Source organism: Neomonachus schauinslandi, chromosome 15 (assembly GCF_002201575.2).
Source record: "Neomonachus schauinslandi chromosome 15, ASM220157v2, whole genome shotgun sequence".
Taxonomy (NCBI): Eukaryota; Metazoa; Chordata; class Mammalia; order Carnivora; family Phocidae; genus Neomonachus; species Neomonachus schauinslandi.
In genome coordinates, this window is record NC_058417.1 from 24,761,523 (window position 1) to 24,786,377 (window position 24,855).

A 24,855-nucleotide genomic window follows, 5' to 3' on the forward strand; every position below is an offset into this window, starting at 1 on the left:
AAACTATTGATTCCTTATCTGTAAAATGAAAATAACGGGAATAATTTTACCTATCTTGTAGGTTTGTTGCAAGTATTTTTTGAGATCATACATGTAAAGCTCTTAGCATGGAACCTGGTACACAATAAGTGCTGAATAAAAATGTTATTTATTAGATTTTAAATATCCAAAATAACTATTTCAAAAACAAATCAAGTAGCTTTTCCTGAAAATCTTTTAAAAGAGAGATTAATAAATAGATGCTAAGCTACAGGCTATAGAAAAAAAACTTTGAACACATACCTGCCACTAAATGTAGTTAGGACTAACACATGTGGAACTAGTAAATCTGTCCTGTAATATTTTTCTCCCGGGATTGGTTTGATGGTTGTAATAAAATGATATTATTTATAAAATTAATTTATTAATATATTGATGAAATTAACACAAGTTCTTTTTGAATAGCTTTAAAAATGTTTTTAAATTTTATCCTATGCTAACTCAAGTTTTAACATGCTAATTCAGCACACGTTGCCATTTTTATTCTGACAACCATATTAATGTTTAAATCTGGAAGAGTAAAATATTTTATTTCTTATTACAGCAGAATGGCCAAAGACTATGACAGGTCTTCCCAGCACGTCAGGGACAACTGCCAGTGTGGTCATCATACGGGGCATGAAGATGTATGTAGCTCACGTGGGTGACTCAGGGGTGGTTCTTGGAATTCAGGATGACCCGAAGGATGATTTTGTCAGAGCTGTGGAGGTGACACAGGACCATAAGCCAGAACTTCCCAAGGAAAGAGAACGAATCGAAGGACTTGGTGGGAGGTAATCATTGTGCTGTTTTTTTTTTTTTTTGTCTTTCGTCTCTTGGTTCTATTTAGTTCTTTTCTGCTTTACTAACCAGATTGACCTATTACTCCCTTTTAGTGAAGTTACTTTCTCAGTATTGCAGGTTTTTAGTTTGTCTGATAAAGTACCCGTCTGCATTCATATTTACCTCATTATTTTGAGTTGACTGTTTTATTTCTGAGGGAAATAATATTTTAATGGGAGTCAAATAATACATACAAGGATTTATTGATCACCTTTTACATAAATACTGCAGCATGACTTTCAGAATCTGGACAGAGCAGCCCTTAGGGTTGCAGAGTAGAACAATTTGAATCTGGCTTAGGGAGCAGAATTTTGTTATCATTAACCTTCAGCTTTTTTTCTTTGATTTGTACCTCAGATATGCTGCAAACCTTTCTTACTATTTTCTTTTGTCTGTTTCAAGTTATTGTCTCAATGTATAATTTGTAAACTATGAACTAAAGTGGCTTCATAATATTTTATGATGCAAACTAAAATGTAAGATTACTCTAAAAATCAGAGGAATGAATAACACGAGAAAATGTAAAACTTAGCCCAATACTAAGTTTTAAAAATTGAAGGTATAAGGCAAGTTAAATAGAATCCAGTGTTTTCTAAATAATTATTCTAACTAAAGCCTTACCATTGATATTATTACTTGCCTCCTTTATCTTCTATTAAATCAAAATAGACTTTCTCAGAGTATTAATAAACTAACTGGGGGAAAGAATTTACGTGTTAACTTAAACTATAAGCTAAAATCAGTAAGAAAACACTAAGAAACCACCCCCAGTAGGTGAATAGAGGACTTTGAACAACAACAAAAATGCAGAAGAGTAGCAAACATTTGAAAAAAATTATTAAAATGAAACTATTTCCTGTTGTTAGGTTAGCAAAGTTAAAAAAAAAAAAAGATACTTCTCAATATTTTTGTTGAAATGGGAATCCTGTTGGTAGGATTATAAATTGGTCTGACCTATATAGACTATAATTCATACCCACTAGCTTCAGATGTTTATAGACTCAGTAATTTCAGGAATGTACTCTAAAGAAATCTGAAATGTGGACCAGAATATCTGAACAGTTATTGGTTGCAACAGTGTTTAAAGACTGTTTAAGGCTGGAAATAACTTGAAGTCCCGCAGCTGAAGAATGGTTAGGTATATATAATACATATTTATAATACTAAATATGATATAGCCATTAAAAATAATGTTTATAGATAGATTTTTTAAAATCATGGTGTTATGAAATTTTTCCAACATAGGTAAAGGTAGAAAGAGTAGTATAATGAACTCCCACATCTATGGGGAATTTTTAATAATATAGGTTAATTAATGCTTATTGGTCACAAAATTATATTTGTAGTGTGATTTTCAGCTATGCAGAGAAATAGGAGCAGTATAGAAATACACCAAATGTTAATGATTTTCTGTGTGATGATTTACACACACACACACACACACACACATTTTTTTTAATGGTAGCATTCATTTGGTTAAATTTTAGGTAGCCTAAAATGATATACTTTAGAAGGTCTCTCAACTGCTACTGGCACACAGGCCACCCAGTTCCCCTCCCCCTCAAGAAACCAGTATTACTTTGTATCCTTTGGTAGAGATTCATGCATGATCAGATATGAAGCTGTACCATATACGGATGTACCATCATTTATTTAAGTATTCTCCTGTTGAAGAGTATTTCTAATTTTTTTTATTACAAACACTACTGTAAAATGAAAAATCCTGTACATGTATCTTTTTGTACATATATATTTGTGGGATCGTTTCCTAGAAGGAATTGCTGGGCCAAAGAGGAGTATGTTTTGAATATTGATAACTGTTAGTCTCCATGGAGGTTGTACCATTTTATATTAAGGTCAGCAGTGTATGTGGATGCCCTTGACAGCATACTTCTAGAACTTTTTGATCATACTGACTTTTAGGTTAAAAAAGGGGGAAACTTGGTGATATTTTAATTTTAATTTGTCTTACAAGAAAGGTTGAATATCTTTTTGTTTAATAGCTATTTATATTTCCTTTTCTGTGTATTTCTGTTTAAACTCCATTTTAGGGGGAAGATTGTTAGCCTTTTTTTTTATTAATGTGTAAGAGCTGCTTATACAATTAGAGAAATTAGTCTGATGTATGTAATGTGTTTCAGGTGTTGTTTCACGATTTGACTTTCAATCATGGCACTGGAATTTCTTTTCCACATGGAAGTTCGTTTTAATTTAGTTTAGTCTCTTCTGTTACGACTTTCATTTTTTTGTGCTGTACATATAGTTCTCTCATTCTGAGATTATTAAAAAGTATTCTATATTCTAGTACAGCAGTTATAACCATTTTTGGGTTTAGCAGCCCGTTATACTCTTAATAATTGAGGACCTCAAAGAGTTTTTTGTTTGTATGGGCTATACGTAATGACTTTAGAAACTAAAAATAGAGACATTTTCAAATATTTGTTCATTGAAAAATAATATATTTTTTAAAAGATTTATTTATCTGAGAGAGAAAGAGCGTGGGGCGCCTGGGTGGCTCAGTTGGTTGGGCGACTGCCTTCGGCTCAGGTCATGATCCTGGAGTCCCGGGATCGAGTCCCGCATCGGGCTCCCTGCTCGGTGGGGAGTCTGCTTCTCCCTCTGACCCTCCTCCCTCTCATGCTCTCTGTCTCTCATTCTCTCTGTCTCAAATAAATAAATAAAATCTTTAAAAAAAAAAAAGAAAGAAAGAGCATGAGTGGGAGTGTGTGAGTGAGGGGATGGGCAGAGGGAAAGGGAGACAAGCAGACTCCCTGTTGAGTGGAGAGCCCGCTCCTGGGCTGGATCCCAGAACCCTAAGATTATGACCTGAGCTGAAATCAAGAGTCAGATGCTCAAATGACTGAGCCACCCAGGGGGCCCCTGAAAAATAACAATATTAAACCCATTGTGTTGGGCATCTAGGTGGCTCAGTCAGTTAAGCGTCTGCCTTCGTCTCAGGTCATGATCCCAGGGTCCTGGGATCGAGTCCTGCATCAGGCTCCCTGCTCTGCAGAGAGCTTGCTTCTCCTTCTCCCTCTCTCTTTCTCTCTGTCTCTCATGAATAAATAAATAAAAATTTTAAAAAATACATAAACCCATTGTGTTAACATAAAGAACTTTTTTTTAAGATTTTTTGTTTATTTATTTGACAGAGAGAGACACAGCGACAGAGGGAACACAAGCGGGGGAGCAGGAGAGGGAGAAGCAGGCTTCCCGCAGAGCAGGGAGCCCGATGTGGGGCTCGATCCCAGGACCCTGGGATCATGACCTGAGCTGAAGGCAGATGCTTAACGACTGAGCCACCCAGGTGCCCAAAGAACACTTTTTTAAGTGAAAAACTAGCTATTTCCCAAACACATATTTAGAGAGAGACTTGGCATTGTTTTACATTTATAAAGTCTCCTTAATGTCTGGCTTAATAGGTGACATCTAGATTCTCATATCTGCTTCTCCCTTCAATCTGTTAGTTTTTTTGGTTGCAGTATCCGAAGTAAAACTGGTCTTTCATAGATATATAATTGGAAAAGGGAGGAGTATTTTTTAAAATATTTTTATTTATTTATTTATTCATGAGAGAGAGAGAAGCAGGCTCCCCAAGGAGTAGGGAGCCTGATGTGGGACTCGATCCCAGGACCCCGGGATCATAACTTGAGCCGAAGGCAGACACTCAACCATCTGAGCCACCCAAGTGCCCAGGGAGGAGTATTTAAATAGCTTTTTCATGTATGGGGATATTCTTCTTTGATACTGTTCTAAAACTCAAAAAGAGGTAGTTTCTTAAAGGTTAATAATAGTGTGGTGTCTGAAATTATATCAGTGACCTTTTTATATGCTTACATTCCAGATCCATAGGTGTATCAATTAAGAGCCATTGGTTAAATGATTTTTTTATTAATAGATTTTATTTTTTAGAGCAGTTTTAGATTCATGGCAAAAGTAAATGAAAAGTACAGAGAGTTACTATATATTCTCTGCCTCCTCTTATATGCACAGCTCCCACTATCAACAACTTATACCAGAGTGGTATATTTATTACAATTGATGACCCTACATTGACATACCATTATCACCCAAAGCCCATAGTTTACATTAAGAATGTTCTAGAGTTTTGACAGATATATAATGACATGTATCTGCCATTATAGTATCATAAGAATAGTTTCACTGTCCTAAAAATCCTGTGTGCTCTGCCTGTTTATCCCTTCCTCCTTCCTTACTTATGGGAACCACTGGTCTCTTTATGTCGCTATAGTTTTGCTTTTTCCAGAAGATCATATAGTTGGAAACGTGTAGTATATAGTCACCATGTGTGATTTTGTAACATAGGCATTCGTCACTTGTGAAATATTGGTTTGCTGAGTTACACAGATCCAAGTATTGACACATTTTATTATATAATGTCGTATCAAATCTTGTAGCCTCTCAAAAACTCCACTGTATACACATGGTCTTATGAAAATAATTTTGACCTAGCAGACCCCCTGTAAAGATCTGGGGGACTCCCAGGGGCCTCTGAACCATATTTTGAGAACCACTTTTCTAGTACTTAAATGGTTTCATCTTGTACATTTTAACCTTCAGTCTCTCTGGAATTTTTAAATCTGAGCTGTGTAGTAGGGATACAAGTTAATATGTTTTTCTCAATGGCCATTAATAGCTACTAGAACAATTATGTATCTTTTTCTTACTGATTAGAAGGGTAACCAGGCATAAAACCCCTCTTTCGTGGGAAGACCTTGAGTTTACCCTCTTCTAGCACTGTTTCTCTGGTTAAGATGGAATGTCAGTTCTGTTATAAGGTACCATTGCTTATGGTAGAATGATCCTTAAATTGGAACTGTATCTGGATAGAGAAGATTTTGAGTGGACTATACAGACCTTATTAGCTGCCCAAATACATGCAGTTTGACTTGTGCAGGGACTGGTAAGTCATGGGCTATTATAAGACACTGATTCCTGGGGTATATGAAGTTTACCTGTGGCACATGAAGCTTGTTTATGGGGTCTAGAAAATGGCTCTTGGATTTCTCTTAAGGACGATTGCTGGAGACAATGTAACTGAAGCTGCCATGCTGGCATACTGTTCCCTGTTCTGTATCCTACAAAGTTAAATGAGCCTGGTTTCATGCTGTCATCTGTTTGATCCTATGAGTGTGAAGGTCAGTCTGTATCTGAGACCACTGCTCTTAGTCATGCAAAGTGGGCTTTGCAATTATAAACTAAATTCCTGTATATATTTGGGTCTTTTTCTGGGCTTTCTATTTTTTATACTGTATGTTCATGTACCAGTAGCATACTTTTTTAAAAGAAATTGTGGCTTCATTATAATTTTTAATATTGGTAGTCCTGATCCCTTTTCATTAATCTTTTAAAAAATATTTGCTTGACTATTCTTTATTTTTCTATATGAATTGTTAAATTTATATCCTTTGATTTTTAATAACTTTTTTTAGAGTTTATGTTTTTTTTTGTCTTAGCACTTAAAATACCATCTGGATGGTTGGACAGATGCTCTTTGCCATTTGGGAGCAGGTGTCTTTTTGCACAAATTGAGCTGTTTTATTATAAGTTATTTCCTCCTTTCCCTGTGTCTCACCCTAGGCAACTGGCCAGTGCTCTGTTTTTTCAGCCTTCTGTTGCTGCTCAGTCAGCTCTCTGCATATCAGGCTGTTCCTTTGTGTATGCCTTTTAATCATACAGGACAACAGCAGGGAGTGCAATAAAAGCAGCATCTTTTATAACATTGCTTTGGTTTTTTGATACTGGATTTAAAACTTTGTTTTAATCAGTTCCATTATTTGGTTTTTTGTTCCTCAGAAGCGTAGAGACAATAATATCTTTGACTATTAAATATCAAGAGAGCGCCTACTTAAGAGTTTTAATGGAAACAATTTGGGTAGCTACTGTAATTACCTAAGTATTAAGCCTTATATTTTAGGGAGCAGGTTTAGGAAAGAACAATAGGACTTAAGGTGGTATGAAGGCAGAATGATTGTGTCTCTCCTTGTGTTTGTTTTTTGAGGAGCAGCACTGAAGAAAGCGTGAAATAACAAAATGACTGCCTTTGGTATTCTAGCTTGCTATGACCTAGAACAATGTTGCTTTAAGGATTGTGAATTAAACTAAGTGGGTTCTCAAAAAGGACAGTAAATAAACAACTCTCCAATTTCTTTTCTGTGTTGTTATTGACAGCCTTTAGTGACCATTCTGTACTGGCTTCATTCTTCCTCTCTATCTAATAGAGTTGCCACTAGCCACATATGGCTGTTTAAATTTAAATATAATTTAATTACAATGAAAATAAAAAATTCACTTCCTCATTAGCACTAGCCACAGTTAGAGTGCTCAGTAGCCACACAGGACAGAGTGAACATTTCCATCATTGCAGAGTTTTATGAGACAGAGCTGCTCAAATCTCCTGGCCTGCTTTTGTTAGATAAGTTTGCTCCCTACTTCAGAAAGAAGGTTGAGGCTGTTCTGCCATATTCATGTTTTTTTTGGCTCAGAGTAAGAGTGGCTATTTCTCATTTATAAGGCTTATGCCTTTATTTTGCTTCTCTTAGGATTTTTATTCCATTTGTTATCTCTTTTATTTTATTTTTTTCTAATATTTTCATTCTTTTGAAGTTGGAGCAGAGATAGCAAAGCCATAGTTGGGGGTTAACTGGCTAGCAGCTGCTGAGGTGTATGACATTTTATAGTGACATTCCTTTGAGAGTGGTCACCATTATTTGTCCTGTCTTCAGCTTTCCACATTTGAAGCCAGTTTCATTTCAGTGTTCATCAAGTTTAGGAGGATAGAGTCATGCTACTCAAGGTCAATATAATAAACTAATAAAGGACTCACTCATGTATACATCAGGATGTCTTAGTACTCATTAATCATGAGAAAAGTAACTGACAAGGAAATCACATATTATTATCAGCTGGCCTGCTGTAGATGAATGAAATTTCAGATTATAATCAAAGGATTTCTGGATGCATAGGGGCTCTAAGTGAGAACACTAATTAGATTATTTTAGTGTCATCTGTCTTTCAAAGTCTTGGGAATCAACTTCGTCTTACGCATGTATCTTGTCAGATGGACTTAATATCAGTTAGGCTAATACTGTTTCTTGAAAATTCTCTTTGCTGCTCTTCCTGACAACTTTTCTAGCCTTCCAGGGGAACATTTTTCTTTCTATGATTTTTTTTTTTTTTTTTAACTCAGGCAGATTATGATTAAATGAAGGGTCACTTTACCATTTCAGTCATGCCAGGCGCCTGCTGAGAGACCATCTCTATTGTGTGTATTTTTTTTTTTTAGATTTATGAGAGAGAGAGAGAGCGCATGCGAGTGTGAGCATACACGAGCAGGGGGGAAGGGCAGAGGGAGAGGGAGAAGCACACTCTCCGTTGAGCAGGGAGCCTGATGTGGGACTCGATCCCAGGACCCCGGGATCATGACCTGAACTGAAGGCAGACACTTTTTTTTTTTTTTAAAGATTTTTTATTTATTTATTTGACAGAGAGAGAGACATAGCGAGAGCAGGAACACAAGCAGGGGGGTGGGAGAGGGAGAAGCAGGCTTCCCGCCAAGCAAGGAGCCCGATGTGGGACTCGATCCCAGGACCCTGGGATCATGACCTGAGCCGAAGGCAGACGCTTAACGACTGAGCCACCCAGGCGCCCTGAAGGCAGACGCTTAACTGAATGAGCCACCCAGGTGCCCCTCTGTTGTGTTTTGATTATTACTTTTTTTTGCTTAAAGATTTGACCATATTTCCATGTTTTAGGCACCCTAGCATGTACTAACTTTTCTGTGTACTAATTATAGATTTCTGTTGCTCCTATGCTAGATTCCTTTCTAAGAGGTTTTTTTGTTTTTGTTTTTTTAAAGATTTTTAAAATTTATTTGACAGAGGGAGACACAGTGAGAGAGGGAACACAAGCAGGGGGAGTGGGAGAGGGAGAAGCAGGCTTCCTGAGGAGCAGGGAGCTTGATGCGGGGCTCGATCCCAGGACCCTGGGATGGTAACCTGAGCCGAAGGCAGACCCTTAACGACTGAGCTACCCAGGCGCCCCCTAAGAGTTTTCTTATTCTGTAACTCCCATATCTGTATCTCTACAGCTGATCTGTTTCCAAAGTCTACTGTCATACGTCTAATTACAGAAATATCTAAATGCATAGATATTTCTATTGAGGTATAACCTCAAATTAAAAATATTAAAACTGACGTACTGTTTTCAGCACCCTCAAATCCATCAAAAATTATATAACCTCTCCTTTTCAATTTTTTTATCACTATTTATTTATAACCTCTTCTTCCTCCCCTCCGTTTTCTTAGTTATCACATTATCTTGCTTTTTTCTCTGACATGCTGTCTACTCATTACTTCTACTCTGTTATGTCTAAACTACCTCAGCAATCTCAATTCTCCTCATGTTAATCTACCCTATTTTGTCTTTCCTCTCTGAACAGGAATTTTGGTTTATGCATCTTTGTGTCTGGAACAGATAAGTCGTTATTTCGTGATCATATAATCTGTATTAGTACACATTGAGCTACCTTAGTTGTTATATTTTATTCATTTAGAGTATTTTTGTGAACTCTGTTTCAGTGTGATGAACAAGTCTGGGGTTAATCGTGTAGTTTGGAAACGACCTCGGCTCACTCACAACGGACCTGTTAGAAGGAGCACAGTTATTGACCAGATTCCTTTTCTGGCAGTAGCAAGAGCACTTGGTAAGTAGGACTTATATTTGGTGAAATCATACTGGATTTTCTACAATGTATGGTGGTAACATAAAAGAGGAGACTAAGAACCAAATCCTCTCTTGATAGATAATGGGGGTAGAAATATGCTGTTATTATAGTAAATGCTTTAAAACTTAATGGAGGGGAAGGTTAAAATATGGATTTCAGTGCCAGTTGCTCTTTAATCATGAGTCATGTTCAACATTTTGCTGATTCACACCTATACTTAAGTATATGTATGTCTAGGCTTGGTGTTATCCTTAAAATTATTTTTAAATGAGCTTCCCTACTTCGGCCTTTTCATATTTCTCTTAAGAGCCTTCAAAGCTCTTTTTCTCATTAGCCAGCAAAATAAATTGTTCATAACAAAATAAATACACTTATTTTCTAGTCTACCTGGTTTTGGATGGAAGGCTTGAGGATTATAGCTATAGAAATATCATATCTTGGATATGCTGGTTAAATTTTTTGTACAGAAAATTTCTTTTAGAAAACACCAGTTTTTTTCTTTCTTTCCTTCTTTCCTCTAACAAATACTTGAGTACTGACTTAGTGCCAGGCAGTGAATTAGGCTTTGGAGAGATACTACTGATTATTTATATATTTTCTGTCTGCTTTCATGGAGCAAGACTATGTAGTTGGGGAGATAGGCAATAAAGAAGTAAGCTTGTAAATGAAATAATTATGGATTAGGAAATACATGAAGGAAAGAAATGGGGTTCTGTGATAATTCGAAGGGAAAAACTATTTTATATGGTGTGATGAAAATGCTCCTTTTTAGGGAAGTGTTAGTTTAGCTGAGATTTGATGGCTGAGAAGGAGCTGTTCTTGTGAAGAACCTGTTAAAGAGTATTCTAGGCATGGATCCTGAATTGGGAAAGAACTTGGCATGTTCTAGGAATTATCAAAAGGCTAAGTTAATGAGGCAGACCTGGGTCACATCATAGCAGATATTTGCATTCTAGTGTAAGTATACTGGGCAACATTAAAGGATATTAAGGTAAGGAGTAACACCATCTGGTTTGCATTTTCAAAAGATTATTCTCCCTACCGTTATTACTATCTCTTACTCATCTTTGGTGATCAAATGCAGGTACACCCAGTATTCATGGAACCTATAATCTAGTGGGGGAAATAGATAATAAATGAACAAATGAGAAAATTGTTCTAAAACTTGTCATAAAGGAATTAAACAAGATGATGGTGTACCTTTAATTGGTGGGAGGGATAGTAGGTGACAGGGGAAAGCTACATTAAAGAGGATGATCAAGGAACATTCTTTAAAAAGGTAATATTTGAGGGTGCCTGGGTGGCTCAGATGGTTAAGCGTCTGCCTTCGGCTCAGGTGGTGATCCCAGGGTCCTGGGATCGAGTCCTGCATCGGGCTCCCTGCTCAGCGGGGAGCCTGCTTCTCCCTCTGCCTCTCTCTCTCTCTCTCTGTCTCTCATGAATAAATAAATAAAATCTTTAAAAAAATAAATAACTAAAAAGGTAATATTTGAGTTAAGACCTGAAGGGGGAGAAGGGGGCAAGGAAAGTAACAGTCAAAGCAGAACTATAGCATTCCCAAAAGGCTGTTAGGCAATTAGCAGACATTTGATTTGGGTTGGGGGATAAAGGAGTTTTCTAGCATATATTCTCTTTTCCTACCTAAATAACATAATGAAATTTTGGAAATTACATCTCCCCTAATATGTGCAGTCTTAATTTAGACATTCCTATTGAGGTTTCTTTTGTAAAGCATGGGTAAGTTTAGCTAGATCAGTCAGATTCTCTATTCTAGGATTTTTGAATTCTAAATCTAGTAAGGACAAAAATTAAAAACAAAGAAACTGGTTGGAATGAATTCATCCTAGTGATACTGACTTCCTTAAGCAGTGCCCATTGATGTGGTTGGGTTTTCCTGCCTAAGGCTTAGAATTGCCCTGTATCCATGCCTGGTTCTCCACTTCTTGTCTGTTGCATGAACTACTTGATTTTCTTCTGAGTTGCCTTTTTGGCCTAAGTTAACCTGAGCTGAAAATTGTTGTTTGCAAGCAAAGAATCCTAATGCAGGAAGAAAAGGGCTTGATGTCTTTAAGGAGCATGAATGAAACCAGTGTGAGAGAGAGGAGGTAGAGATATAAAATGAAGGTGTAGATGGGGACAATGACCCAATTAAGAAGGGCCATGCAGGGATGGCTGGGTGGCTCAGGTGGTTAAGCATCTGCCTTTGGCTCAGGTCATGATCCCAGGCTTCTGGGATCGAGTCCCACATATTGGACTCCTTGCTCAGCGAGGAACCTGTTTTTCCCTCTGCCTGCCGCTCCCCCTACTTGCGCTCTCTTCTTCTCTCTCTCTGACAAATAAATAAAATCTTTAATAAAGGGGGGGGGGCATGCAGGTTAAGTAAGATAAGGAATTTGGTGAAGACATTATGGGTGGTAGGCAAGAACTAAACCTTACAAGGCTTTATAGCTAGACCATGATAAGGAGTTTTATTTTAAATACTTTTGGGAAGGAATTGAATGGGGGGAGTATACCACAGTGGTGAAGAGAGAGACTTTGGGGCCAGAATTCCTAGGGTCCAGTGCCAATGCTGTTACTTACTGTACAAACAAGGCAAATCACTTACTATATGTAAATTACTTAATATATATGGCAGTTTTTCCAGCTGTAAATGGGGCTAATAATGGTACCTGCCTCATCCTGTTTGAGTATTGGATGATTTAATATATGTAAAGTGCTTAAAATAGTGCCTGGCACATAATAAGTGCTCTGTAAATGTTAATGTTGCTGTTTATTGAAGTAGGGCAGTGACATCCAGTTTTTTTTTTTAATTAATTATTTGTCAGAGAGAGAGAGAGAGACAGTGCACAGGCTGGGGGAGCAGCAGACAGAGGGAGAAGCAGGCTTCCCGCTGAGCAAAGAGCCCGATGTGGGACTTGATGTGGGAACCTGGGATCATGACCTGAGCCAAAGGCAGATGCTTAACTGAGCCACCCAGGCATCCCCAGTTGTTTTTTTTTTTAAAGGGTCATTTTGGCTGCTGTAGTGGTTAAAATTATAGGGTAATAAAATTGGAGGCAAGGGTACTATTGGGGGCTAGGCACTTTATATATATTTTGTAGATTTTTGGAGAACTCAAAGGCTGTGTGTTTCCCAGGTTATTCATTCATAGTATAAGCATGTGATATAACAGATCTTTGGATTGTTAGCAAGGAAAAAGAGGGAGGAACGTGATAATTGGCAACGAATTAATATTACTAAAGAACAGGGTTTTGTTTTGTTTTGTTTTTAAGATTATTTATTTTAGAGAACAGGAGGAGGCACAGAGGGAGAGAGAATCTCAAGCCGACTCCACGCTCAGTGCAGAGCCCGACATGGGGCTTGATCCCAGGACCCTTAGATCACAATCTGAGCTGAAACCAAGAGTCAGACACTTAACTGACTGCGCCACCCAGGTGCCCCAAGAACAGAGGGGTTTTTTATGGGGAACTCAACTAATTGGACTGAGGGCAAGGTCTTCAGGTTCAAAAAGTAAGGTTAACCTTCATTTTAGAAAAGTAGATGCCAAATTATTTTGTATATATGAAGTGTGTGTGCCAGGCATTTTAAGCCTTGAAACCCATAAGTGATTGTGTAGTGGAAAAGAAGGAAAAGGTGGACTGGCAGAAAGAGCAGGAAAAGCAACTGGTTTTTGTTTCAGACATTCCTACTCTGTTCTGAGATATCTCTAGAGTAATTCAGACAAGAAGTAATTCAACTCCTGCTTGAATATCTTCAGTAAATCTTAATATTTCAAAGTACAAATGCTTGCATAAATTATGTCAGTTAAAATCTGCCACCATGAATCTTTTGGGTGTTTTGTGTGTTGAAACAAAAGCAGAGCAGTGTACTTATTTTGCCTTTTGCATTATGACCATCATTTACCTATTCAAAATTAGCTAGCATGTTTTTCTGGTCTTTCCTCTAGGCTAATTTCAGACCCTTCATTATTCTTGTCATATTCCTTTATTCCTTCGGTAAATGTTCCAGAATTGAGGATATTCTGCAAGATGTGGTCTGACCAGTTTGAAGTATAATGGAAATATTTAGTTCCTGCTACCTGAGCATTGTACTTCTGCTAGTAGAGTCCTGGAATCCTGTCATTAGCTTTAGTAATCATATCACATTTGTTGGTTTATTGAAATAGCTCCAGTCTTTAGATATTTTTCTTATGAACTGCTACTAGTCAGATTTCTCTATTACATACACTTTGGTTTTTATTGGGATAGTGTGAGGGTGGGGAGATGGAGACTGAATAATAGCAGCATTGAATGAGCTTCTTATAGGATATATAGTCAGTCCGAAAGGTATTGATTAATGTATTTGGAGAGAGATCTTGATTGATGTGATTCTATTTTTTTTTTTTTTTGAAGATTTTATTTATTTATTAGAGCACAAGTGGGGAGAGGGGCAGAGGGTGAGGGACAGGGAGATAATCCCAAGCAGACTCTGTGCTGACGTGGAGCCCCATGTGGGGCTCGATCTGACAACCCTGAGATCACGACATGAGCCGAAACCAAGAGTTGGATGCTTAACTGACTGAGCCACCCAGGTGCCCCATCTATGTTTTTTCCTTAGCTTGATTGAACATTTGTTAACTACCTAGAGAAAGAAATAGAGTATACAGTCCTCACTTTTTTATACTACACAGATACTCAAAAGTACTTAGGCGGTGGTATATCAGCATTGTTTTAAAATATCTCCCCGTAGACTGCTTTTAGTTGCAAGAGAGAAAAAGTAGTAATTAGGGGTGCCTGGCTGGCTCAGGTGGAAGAGCAGGCAACTCTTGATCTCAGGGTTGTGAGTTCCAGCCCCATATTGGGTATAGAGATGACTAAAAATATAAAAAACTTTTTTTTTTTAAGATTTTTATTATATTTATTTGTCAGAGAGAGTGTGTGTGAGAGAGAGACTGAACAAGCAGGGGGAGTGGCAGGCAGAGGCAGAGGGAGAAGCAGGCTTCCCGCTGAGCAAGGAGCCTGATGCGGGGCTCAGTCCCAGGACCCCCGGGATCATGACCTGAGCCAAAGGCAGACGCTTAACTGACTGAGCCACCCAGGCGTCCCTAAAAATAAACTTTAAAAAAAAAGGAAAAAATAGTAATTAGAGAATAGAGAAATCAGGCAGCACCTTGACTAAATGATCAAAATTACCATCACTAATGAGGAATAATGTTGAGACTTACACAATATTCCCTATGTAGTATTCTGGCCAAGAATGTATAACCTAAAGAAATGTTACAAGTAAATGCTATTCCTGATCCTAGGCTAAAGCCTATAAAAGACACTATTAAGCCATCTGATAATAAGAAAATATCCTTGTTTTTAGAAAATATACATTGAAGTATTTAGGGTTGTAAAGGGCTATGATTTAAAATAGTTTTAACAGGGGTGCCTGGGTGACTCAGTCGGTTAAGTGTCTGGCTCTTGGTTTCAGCTCCAGTCATGATCTCAGGGTCCTGGGGTTGTGCCCCACATTGGGCTCCGAGCTCAGTGCAGAATCTGGGATTCTCTTTCTCCCTCTCCCTCTGCCCCTCCCCCCACTCGTGTACTCTGTCTTCCTCCCCCCCAAAATAAATAAATAAAATCTTAAAAAAATTTTTTTAAACATATACACACAAGCACACACAATGTTTATATATATATGTAGACAAGAAAACCATAAAGCAAATGAGATAAAATGTCAGCAATAAGTGAATCTGAGTAGAGTGGAAGAGTATATTGGTGTTTTTTGTCCTATTTTTATTTTGTAACTTTATATATTTGAAGTGACCCTCAAATGTTTTAAAAAATAGGCTGGCAGTAATAATATGAAACTTAATAGGAATAAATATAAAGTGCTAGGCTTAAGTTTAGAACATTATTTAGGAGACATCTGCTTTCATAGCATTTCATTTGAAAAAGAATTTTTAAGTGGGGTGGTTAGAGTAGATCTGAAAAGATGACATTTGAATAAAGAAGTGAGGCATTGAGACTTATGGGTATCTGGGGCAAGAGAATTTAGGCAGAAGGAACAACAAATGCAGATGTCCTTACTACTTAATGATTTTTTTTTTTTTTTAAACTGAGCAACTTAGAAGGTTTGAGTTACTGTTAGCTGATACAGCAAATACTGAAACATCAGTTTTTTGTTTTTTAAGATTTTATTTATTTGAGAGAGAGAGAGAGAGCATGAGCAGGGGGGAGGGGCAGAGGCAGAGAGAGAAGCAGACTCCCTGCTGAACAGGGAGCCCAATGCGGAACTCATCCCAGGATGCTGGGATCATGACCTGAGCTGAAGGCAGCCACTTAACCGACTGAGCCACCCAGGCGCCCCTGAAACATCAGTTGTAAAAGGAGGTCAGGAGTTCAGTTTTTAGCAAGTTACCTTCAAGGTGCTTATCAGACATGAAAGTGGTGATGTCCATTTGGCTTCTGGTTATGAAAATTGACAGTAGGTGGGGTCTAGGTTGGAGATAGCAATTTGGGAGCCAGTAGCATAGATAGGAGTATTTAAAATACTGTTGATGGATTAGGTAAAGGGAAGACTGAGAAGTGACCATTGGGTTTAGCAACGTGGAGGTCATTGATGACCTTGACAAAGTAGCTTTGGTGGGATAGTGAGACCACAGTCATGATTGCAGTTGGTTCAAGAAAGACTGAGAGGAGGACAATTTGATATAGCAAGTTTAGACACTATTCCTAGGAGTTTTGTTATAAAGAGAAGGAGAGAAATGGAATTTAGTTGGAGTGGAAAGTAAAGGGTCAAGAGAGGGTTTGCCACTGTTATTTTAAAAAGGGAAGAAATAATAGATGGGAAAGATCCACTAGAACTGTGAAAACTCCGTGTAGAACATAAAATACAATTACTATAGTAATGTCCTACAAAGGTTACTTTATTTTAATATAATTTTGTAAGCATATATAAGGAAATGAATGAATCTTTTGATATAAAAAGACTGATGTGGGAGAGATGCAGTTGTTTTAGTAATGAAAAAAAATTGCTTTTTTCTCTTGATTTTACTTTTCTATCATGTATTTTCTCCTTAGAAATATTAATAGCTTTTAGATTTGAACACTTAAGCTAAAAACGTGCTTTGTCACATTACTTTTCCAGTCCTTATTTTGGCAATTGGAAAAAATTTTATTAAGAACTGTGGTTTTAGGGGCGCCTGGGTGGCTCAGTCATTAAGCGTATGCCTTCGACTGGGGTCATGATCCTAGGGTTCTGGGTTTGAGCCCTGCATTGGGCTCCCTGCTCAGCAAGGAGTCTGCTTTTCCTTCTGACCCTCACCCCACTTTTGCTCTCTTTCTCTCTCTCAAATAAATAAAATATTTATATTTTATTTATAAATTTGTCAGAGAGCACAAGCAGGAGGAGCGGCAGACAGAGGGAGAAGTAGGCTCCCCGCTGAGCAAGGGGCCTGAAGGCAGACGCTTAACAGACTGAGCCACTCAGGTGTCCCACAAATAAATAAAATCTTTAAAAAAAAAATAATAATAAAGTTTAACTTGTTGCATGGTAAAATACTTATTGGCTCATAGTAAATTAAATTATAGAATTTAGCACGATTCTTATGATCTATGACCATTTTTCATCTAGCTTTTTGGGAAAGAGAAGTTTGCTTAACAGAAATTGGTACCATTTTTAGGCACTCATGAGGATTAGAATTACTTGAGTACAGATGTAGCAAAGGTGCCTTCTAGTGGCTGCCTGATTGAATTGTATGTGAATCCTGCAAATCATTTATTCCTTGAACAGATACTTACTGAGGGCATTATGTGTCTTTGTCCTCATGGAACCTTATAGTTTAGAGAAGGGGAGAAACATTCATCGGATCACAAAAAAAGCTGAAAAATTACATCTCTAAATACTTGTATATGTGCTAATTAGAACTTAAAATAGATATTATACCTAGCTGGAGAGGCAAGAGATATTTGGTATTGAGCTGAAGTTTGAAGAATTACTAGTTGTTAAGAGACTAAGAATGTGTGTTCTTTTTTTTAAAGATTTTATTTATTTGAGAGAGAGAGAGCACATGAGAGGGGGGAGGGTCAGAGGGAGAAGCAGACTCCCCGCTGAGCATGGATCCCAATGTGGGACTCGATCCCGGGACTCCAGGATCATGACCTGAGCCGAAGGCAGCCGCTTAACCAACTGAACCACCCAGGTGTCCCAGAAGAATGTGTGTTCTAAGCATAGGAGTTGTATCTGCGAACAGCTCTGTGATATGAGGAAGGAATATAATAAGGAACTCTGACGAATGCAAATGTAGCTGGAACAGTACAGGAATAAGAGGCATAGATAATGAGAACATACTGCATTTTTTTAGGTTGTGGTTAAGAGTTGTATCTTAGGAACAAGACTAAACTATCGCAGAGTAAGAGTGGAAACAACTAAATTTGTGTGTATGTATGTTTTTAATTATGGCAAATATATATAATTTTGCTGTCTTAACCATTTTAAGTATACAGGTCAGTGGTGGTATTAAGTTCATTTACACAATATTGTACAACCATCACCATCCATCTTAAATATGTGTTTTATTTTTTTAAAGATTGTATTTATGTATGTGAGAGAGAGAGAGATGGCAAGAGAGAGCACGAGCAAGGAGGAGAAGGAGAAGCAGGTTCCCTGTGAGCAGGGAGCCTGATGAGGGGCTCGGTCCCAGGATCCTGAGATCATGACCTGAGCTGAAGGCAGGTGCTTAACCAAATGAGCCACCCTTAAGGCGCCCCTTAAATTTGTTTTCAAGGGATGATTTTGGTTGCAGTTTAAAGAATGGATTAGGTGAGGTTGTTTGAATGTGCTCCATGGGAAACCACCCATAAGAGTGGGGGGAAAAGGTTGAAATTCCCTAGGGGTAAAGACCACTGGGTATCTGTGCATTGTGGGCTGCCATGTGCCACAGAAACCAGCAGAGAACATAGTGGAGCCAGAAGAAAGGCCTCTTTCTCCTCTGGTGTCCCTCCAGTGCCCCTACTGAGAACAAAAGGGAAATGGCCATCAAGTAGGCAACTAACATCTGCCACAATGTCCGAGGGCCCTCCCTTCAGTACGTACTGGAATGATATTCTGTGATCCTATTTTGGTGTACAAACAATAGGCCAGTGATAGAAACACTTAGTTCAAGACCCAATTCTGATCCTTGCTCATTTGATCTCAGGTAAAGCCACATAGATTCTCTAAATTGATTAAGGGATCTGTGCTTATATTATATGTTCTTAAATCTGGCAATGAATACAGCTCATCTAGTGAGTTTGTTAAAAATTCACATTCCAGGAACTTTATATTGGGAAATTTAAAGCAACTTGAGCATCAAAACAATAACAGGGGGCACCTGGGTGGCTCAGTCAGTTAAGTACCAACTGTTGGTTTTAACTCAGGTCATGATCTCAGGGTCGTGAGATCGAGTTCTGCATTGGGCTCCACGCTGGGTGTGGAGCTTGCTTAACATTCTCTCCCTCTCCTGCTCCTCCCTTTCCCCCACCTTGCACACATGCTCTCTCTCAAAAAACAAAACAATAACAGGATTAATTTATAACATATTGAAGAAAAAAGAATCCATAAGCTTATAATGATACTAAAAAGATTATAAAGAGGTAGAGGAGAATGGAAAACTCTTCTTTAGAAAAGGCGACTAATAAATGTAATTAAGAGTGTTCTAATTCTGTCATCAGTTTACAACCATCATAGTAACAATTAATTTGTGCAAGAATCATTAATGGATGCTAAAAGATGGCATATTTTGGTGGACAACAGGATATTTCACACAGACTCAAAGCTGTCACCCTATAGATTACTTACCGATCACAAAATGAAAAGGGCACCTTTACATGCTGGTAGATAGCACTTTAACCAAATAGTCAAGCTTAGCATTGCCAGTGATGGGACAAACTGATGTTTTGTGCTTCTTATTCAAATGAACAAATTACTTAAAGATTTTATTTATTTAATTTTTTAAAAAGATTTATTTGAGAGAGAGAGAGTGAGTGAGTGTGGGGAAGGGGTGGGGGGGAATGAATCTTCCAGGATGTCCCCGCTGAGTATGGAGCCTGTTGGAGGGCTCAATCTCATGATCCATGAGATCAAGACCAGTGAGCCGAAACCAAGAGCGGGCGCTTAACTGGCTGAGCCACCTGGGTGACCCAGAGATTTTATTTTAAAGTAATCTCTACACCCAATATGGGGCTCAAACTTAAAATCCTGAAGTCCCACACTCTACCACCTGAGCCAGCCAGTGGCTCAGATGGTTGAGCGTCTGCCTTCGGCTCAGGTCATGATCCCGGTGTCCTGGGATCGAGTCCCGCATCGGACTCCCTGCTCCTTGGGAGCCTGCTTCTCCTCTGCCTCTCTCTCTCTGTCTCTCATGAATTTAAAAAAAAAAAAAAATATATATATATATATATATATATATTTTTTTTTAATTTATAAAGATATTAATATTAGTTTATACATGAGAACTTGTGGCCTTTTTTTCAGGGTCATGTAATCTGCATTAGATTGAAAATTGGAATTTCTTTTTTACAAAAATTTTTTTTTTTTTTAAAGATTTTATTTATTTATTTGAGAGAGAGAGAAAGCACATGAGAGGGGGAAGGGTCGGAGGGAGAAGCAGACTCCCTGACAAGCAGGGAGCCTGATGCGGGACTCGATCCAGGGACTCCAAGATCATGACCTGAGCTGAAGGCAGTCGCTTAACCAACTGAGCCACCCAGGCGCCCCGGAATTTCTTTTTAACCTAGATTTTAAATTTAGACATATTAGGGGTTCTGCTTTATATAAATTTATGTTCTTACTTGGAGTGGCAATATCAATCCCAAATAATGAGGAAAAATTGCTTTTGAAAGCTTCTAGCATCACTTACTTTTAAAAAAATTTTTTTGGGCGCCTGGATGGCTCAGTTGGTTAAGCGACTGCCTTCGGCTCAGGTCATGATCCTGGAGTCCCGGGATCGAGTCCCACATCGGGCTCCCTGCTCAGCAGGGAGTCTGCTTCTCCCTCTGACCCTCCTCCCTCTCATGCTCTCTGTCTCTCATTGTCTTTCTTGCAAATAAATAAAGTCTAAAAAAAAATAAATAAATAAAAATTTTTTTTATTGACATATAATGTTTGTTTCAGGGGTACAGGTCTGTGATTCATCAGTCTTACACAATTCACAGCACTCACCATAGCACATACCCTCCCCAATGTCCATCACCCAGTCACCCCATCCCTCCCACCCCCCTCCACTCCAGCAACCCTCAGCTTGTTTCCTGAGATTAAGAGTCTCTTATGGTTTGTCTCCCTCTCTGGTTTTGTCTTGTTTCATTTTTCCCTCCCTTCCCCTATGATTCTCTGTGTTGTTTCTCAAATTCTTCACATCAGTGAGATCATATGATACTGCTCTTTCTCTGATTGATTTATTTCGCTTAGCATAATACCCTCTAGTTCCATCCATGTCGTTGCAAATGGGAAGATTTCATTTTTTTGATGGCTGCATGATATTCCGTGTGTGTGTGTGTCACACACACAACATCTTCTTTATCCATTCATCTTTTGATGGATATCTAGGCTCTTTCCATGGTTTGGCTATTGTGGACATTGCTGCTATAAACACTGGGGTGCACGTGCCCCTTTGGATCACTGCATTTGTATCTTTGGGGTAAATACCCAATTGCTGAGTCATAGGTCAGCTCTATTTTCAACTTTTTGAGGAACTTCCATACTGTTTTCCAGAGTGGCTGCACCAGCTTGCGTTCCGGCCAACAGTGTAGGAGGGTTCCACTTTCTCTGCATCCCCGCCAACATCCGTCGTTTCCTGACTTGTTAATTTTAGCCATTCTGACTGGTGTGAGGTAGTATCTCATTGAAGTTTTGATTTGGATTTCCCTGATGCCTAGTGATGTTGAGCACTTTTTCATGTGTCTGTTGGCCATTTGGATGTCTTTGCAGACATGTCTGTTCATGTCTTCTGCCCATTTCTTGATTGGATTCTTTGATCTTTGGGTGTTGAGTTTGATGAGTTCTTTATAGATTTTGGATACTAGCCCTTTATCTGATATGTCATTTGCAGATATCTTCTCCCATTGTGTCAGTTGTCTTTTGGTTTCGTTGACTGTTTCCTTTGCCGTGCAGAGGCTTTTTATCTTGATGAAGTCCCTATAGTTCATTTTTGCCCTTGCTTCCCATGCCTTTGGTGATGTTTCTAGGAAGAAGTTGCTGCAGCTGAGATCGAAGAGGCTGCTGCTTGTGTTCTCAAGGATTTTGATGGATTCCTGTCTCACATTGAGGTCTTTCAACCATTTGGAGTCTATTTTTGTGTGTGGTGTAAGGAAATGGTCCAGTTTTATTCTTCTGCATGTGGCTATCCAATTTTCCCAACACCATTTGTTGAAGAGACTGTCTTTTTTCCATTGGACATTCTTTCCTGCTTTGTCAAAGATGAGTTGACCATAGAGTTGAGGGTCCATTTCAGGGCTCTCTATTCTGTTCCATTGATCTATGTGTCTGTTTTTGTGCCAGTACCATACTGTCTTGATAATGACAGCTTTGTAATAGAGCTTGAAGTCTGGAATTGTGATGCCGCCAGCTTTTCTTTTCTTTTCTTTTTCAACATTCCTCTGGCTATTCGGGGTCTTTTCTGGTTCCATACAAATTTTAGGATTAGTTCCATTTCTTTGAAAAAAGTTGACGGTATTTTGATAGGGATTGCATTAAATGTGTAGATTGCCCTAGGTAGCATAGACATTTTCACAATATTTGTTCTTCCAATCCATAAGCATGGAACGTTTTTCCATTTCTTTGTGTCTTCCTCAATTTATTTCATGAGTATTGTATAGTTTTCTGAGTACAGATTCTTGGCCTCTTTGGTTAGATTTATTCCTAGGTATCTTATGGTTTTGGGTGCAATTGTAAATGGGATCGACTCCTTAATTTCTCTTTCCTTCTGTCTTGTTGGGATATAGAAATGCAACTGGGGGCGCCTGGGTGGCTCGGTCGTTAAGCTTCTGCTTTGGCTCAGGTCAGGATCCCAAGGTCTTGGGATCTATCCCCGCATCGGGATCCCTGCTCGGCAGGAGGCCTGCTTCTTCCTCTCCCACTCCCGCTGCCTGTGTTCCCTCTCTCGCTGTGTCTCTCTCTGTCAATAAATAAATAAAATCTTAAAAAAAAAAAAAGAAAGAAAGAAATGCAACTGATCTCTGTGCATTGATTTTATATCCTGCCACTTTACTGAATTCCTGTGTGAGTTCTAGCAGTTTTAGGGTGGAGTCTTTTGGATTTTCCACATAAAGTATCATATCATCAGCAAAAAGTGAGAGTTTCACTTCTTCTTTGCCGATTCGGATGCCTTTTATTTCTTTTTGTTGTCTGATTGCTGAGGCTGGGACTTCTAGTACTGTGTTGAATAGCAGTGGTGATAGTGGACATCCCTGCCGTGTTCCTGACCTTAGGGGGAAAGCTCTCAGTTTTTACCCATTGAGTATGATATTTGCCATGGGTTTTTCATGGATGGCTTTTATGATATTGAGGTATGTACCCTCTGTCCCTACACTGTGAAGAGTTTTAATCAAGAAAGGATGCTGTACTTTGTCAGATGCTTTTTCTGCATTTGTTGAGAGGATCATATGGTTCTTGTTCTTTCTTTTATGAATGTATTATTGTATCACATTGATTGATTTGTGGATGTTGAACCAACCTTGCAGCCCTGGAATAAATCCCACTTGGTCGTGGTGAATAATCCTTTTAATGTACTGTTGGATCCTATTGGCTACTATTTTGGTGAGAATTTTTGAAAGCTTTTAGCATCACTTATGAGCTCTGTAATTGCTACCTCAATATTTTTCTTAACTCTTTCCATGTTCATTTTTATAATTTCACCTACCAGAGAACTTTGTTTTGCTAGCATAAAGAAGTAAATATGGGACATCTGGGTGGCGCAGTCAGTTAAGCCTCTGACTCTTGTTTTCGGCTCAGGTCATTATCTCAGGGTCTTGGGATCCAGCCCCGAGTTGGGCTTCACACTCTTGGTGGAATCTGCTTGAGATTCTCTCTCCCTCTCCCTCTGCCCCTCCCACTCATGCTGTCTTTCTCTCTCTCTGTTCCTCAAATAAATCTTTAAAAAAAAAGAAAAAAAGAAGTAAATGCATCTTTGTGAGCCGGCCTGGATTATAATTAGCTTTTAGTGGTTGCATGTATTCTTTTTTTTTTTCTTTTTTTCTTTTTAAGTGATCTCTACACCCAGCATGGGGGCTCCAACAATGCTGAGATCAAGAGTTGCACACTCCATGGACTGAGCCAGCCAGGTGCCCCATATGTGTTCTCTTTTGGCTACTCTGAAGGATGAATTGCCACTTTACCTTTCAAGGGGCTGGTTTGGCAATGAATTTTGCTATTTTAGAGTAGAGCAATTGATTTTAATTATTCTTTCCTTAGACTCTGAATGTGTTTGAATTGGCCAGTACTTTTTATGCGAGCAAATGGGGGGAAGTTTAAGTAAGGCAGAGAAAGGACAAAGAGATTCCTCTTCTTTTTTTTTTTTTTTTTTTTAAAGATTTTATTTATTTATTTGACAGAGAGAGAGAGACAGCGAGAGCAGGAACACAAGCAGGGGGAGTGGGAGAGAGAGGAGCAGGCTTCCCGCCGAGGAGGGAGCCTGATGTGGGGCTCGATCCCAGGACCCTGGGATCATGACCTGAGCCAAAGTCAGATGCTTAACTGACTGAGCCACCCAGAAGCCCTAAACCTTTTGCTTTTAATTTAGGTGTTTACCCAGAGTATTTCACAAACAAAAGAGGCAGAGATTAATGTTTTCTCCTTTTTGTCTGCTCTTTCCCCAGTTTTGGGTAGTAAAAGAAAAGTTATATTGTTCCACTTACTTTGTCTTATGTATCACAGAAGAGTAAATAGTTTCTTTCTTTCTCTTTCTTTTCTTTTCTTTTCTTTTCTTTTCTTTTCTTTTCTTTCGATTTATTTATTTGAGAGAGAGAGCACAAGCTGGGGGGTGGGTAGAGGGAGACGGAAAGGGAGAGAGAATCTCCAGCAGACTCCCCACGGAGTGGGAAGCGTGTCGCAGGGCTCGATCCTATGACCCTGAGATCATGACCTGAACCAAAAGCAAGAGTCAGACACTCAACTGACTGTGCCACCCAGGTGCCCCAAGAAGTTGTTTTTTTTTTTAAATCATGTATGGATTTTGAATGTTACCAATTGCTTTTCTGCATTTATTTAGATGAATGTGTAGATTTTCTCCTTTAATCTGTTGACAGGAT

The 24,855-nt window shown here is 38.6% G+C and overlaps 1 protein-coding gene across 1 annotated transcript in view; it reads left to right on the top strand.

The window, feature by feature from the left end:
- PPM1D (protein phosphatase, Mg2+/Mn2+ dependent 1D) overlaps nt 1–24,855 on the top strand; it is a 51,617-nt gene that overhangs the window by 15,177 nt on the left and 11,585 nt on the right. The window contains exons 2-3 of the mRNA XM_021704109.2: nt 584–812; nt 9,462–9,586. Of these exons, the coding sequence (XP_021559784.1) occupies nt 584–812; nt 9,462–9,586 (354 nt within the window). The remainder of the gene's footprint in view (nt 1–583; nt 813–9,461; nt 9,587–24,855) is intronic.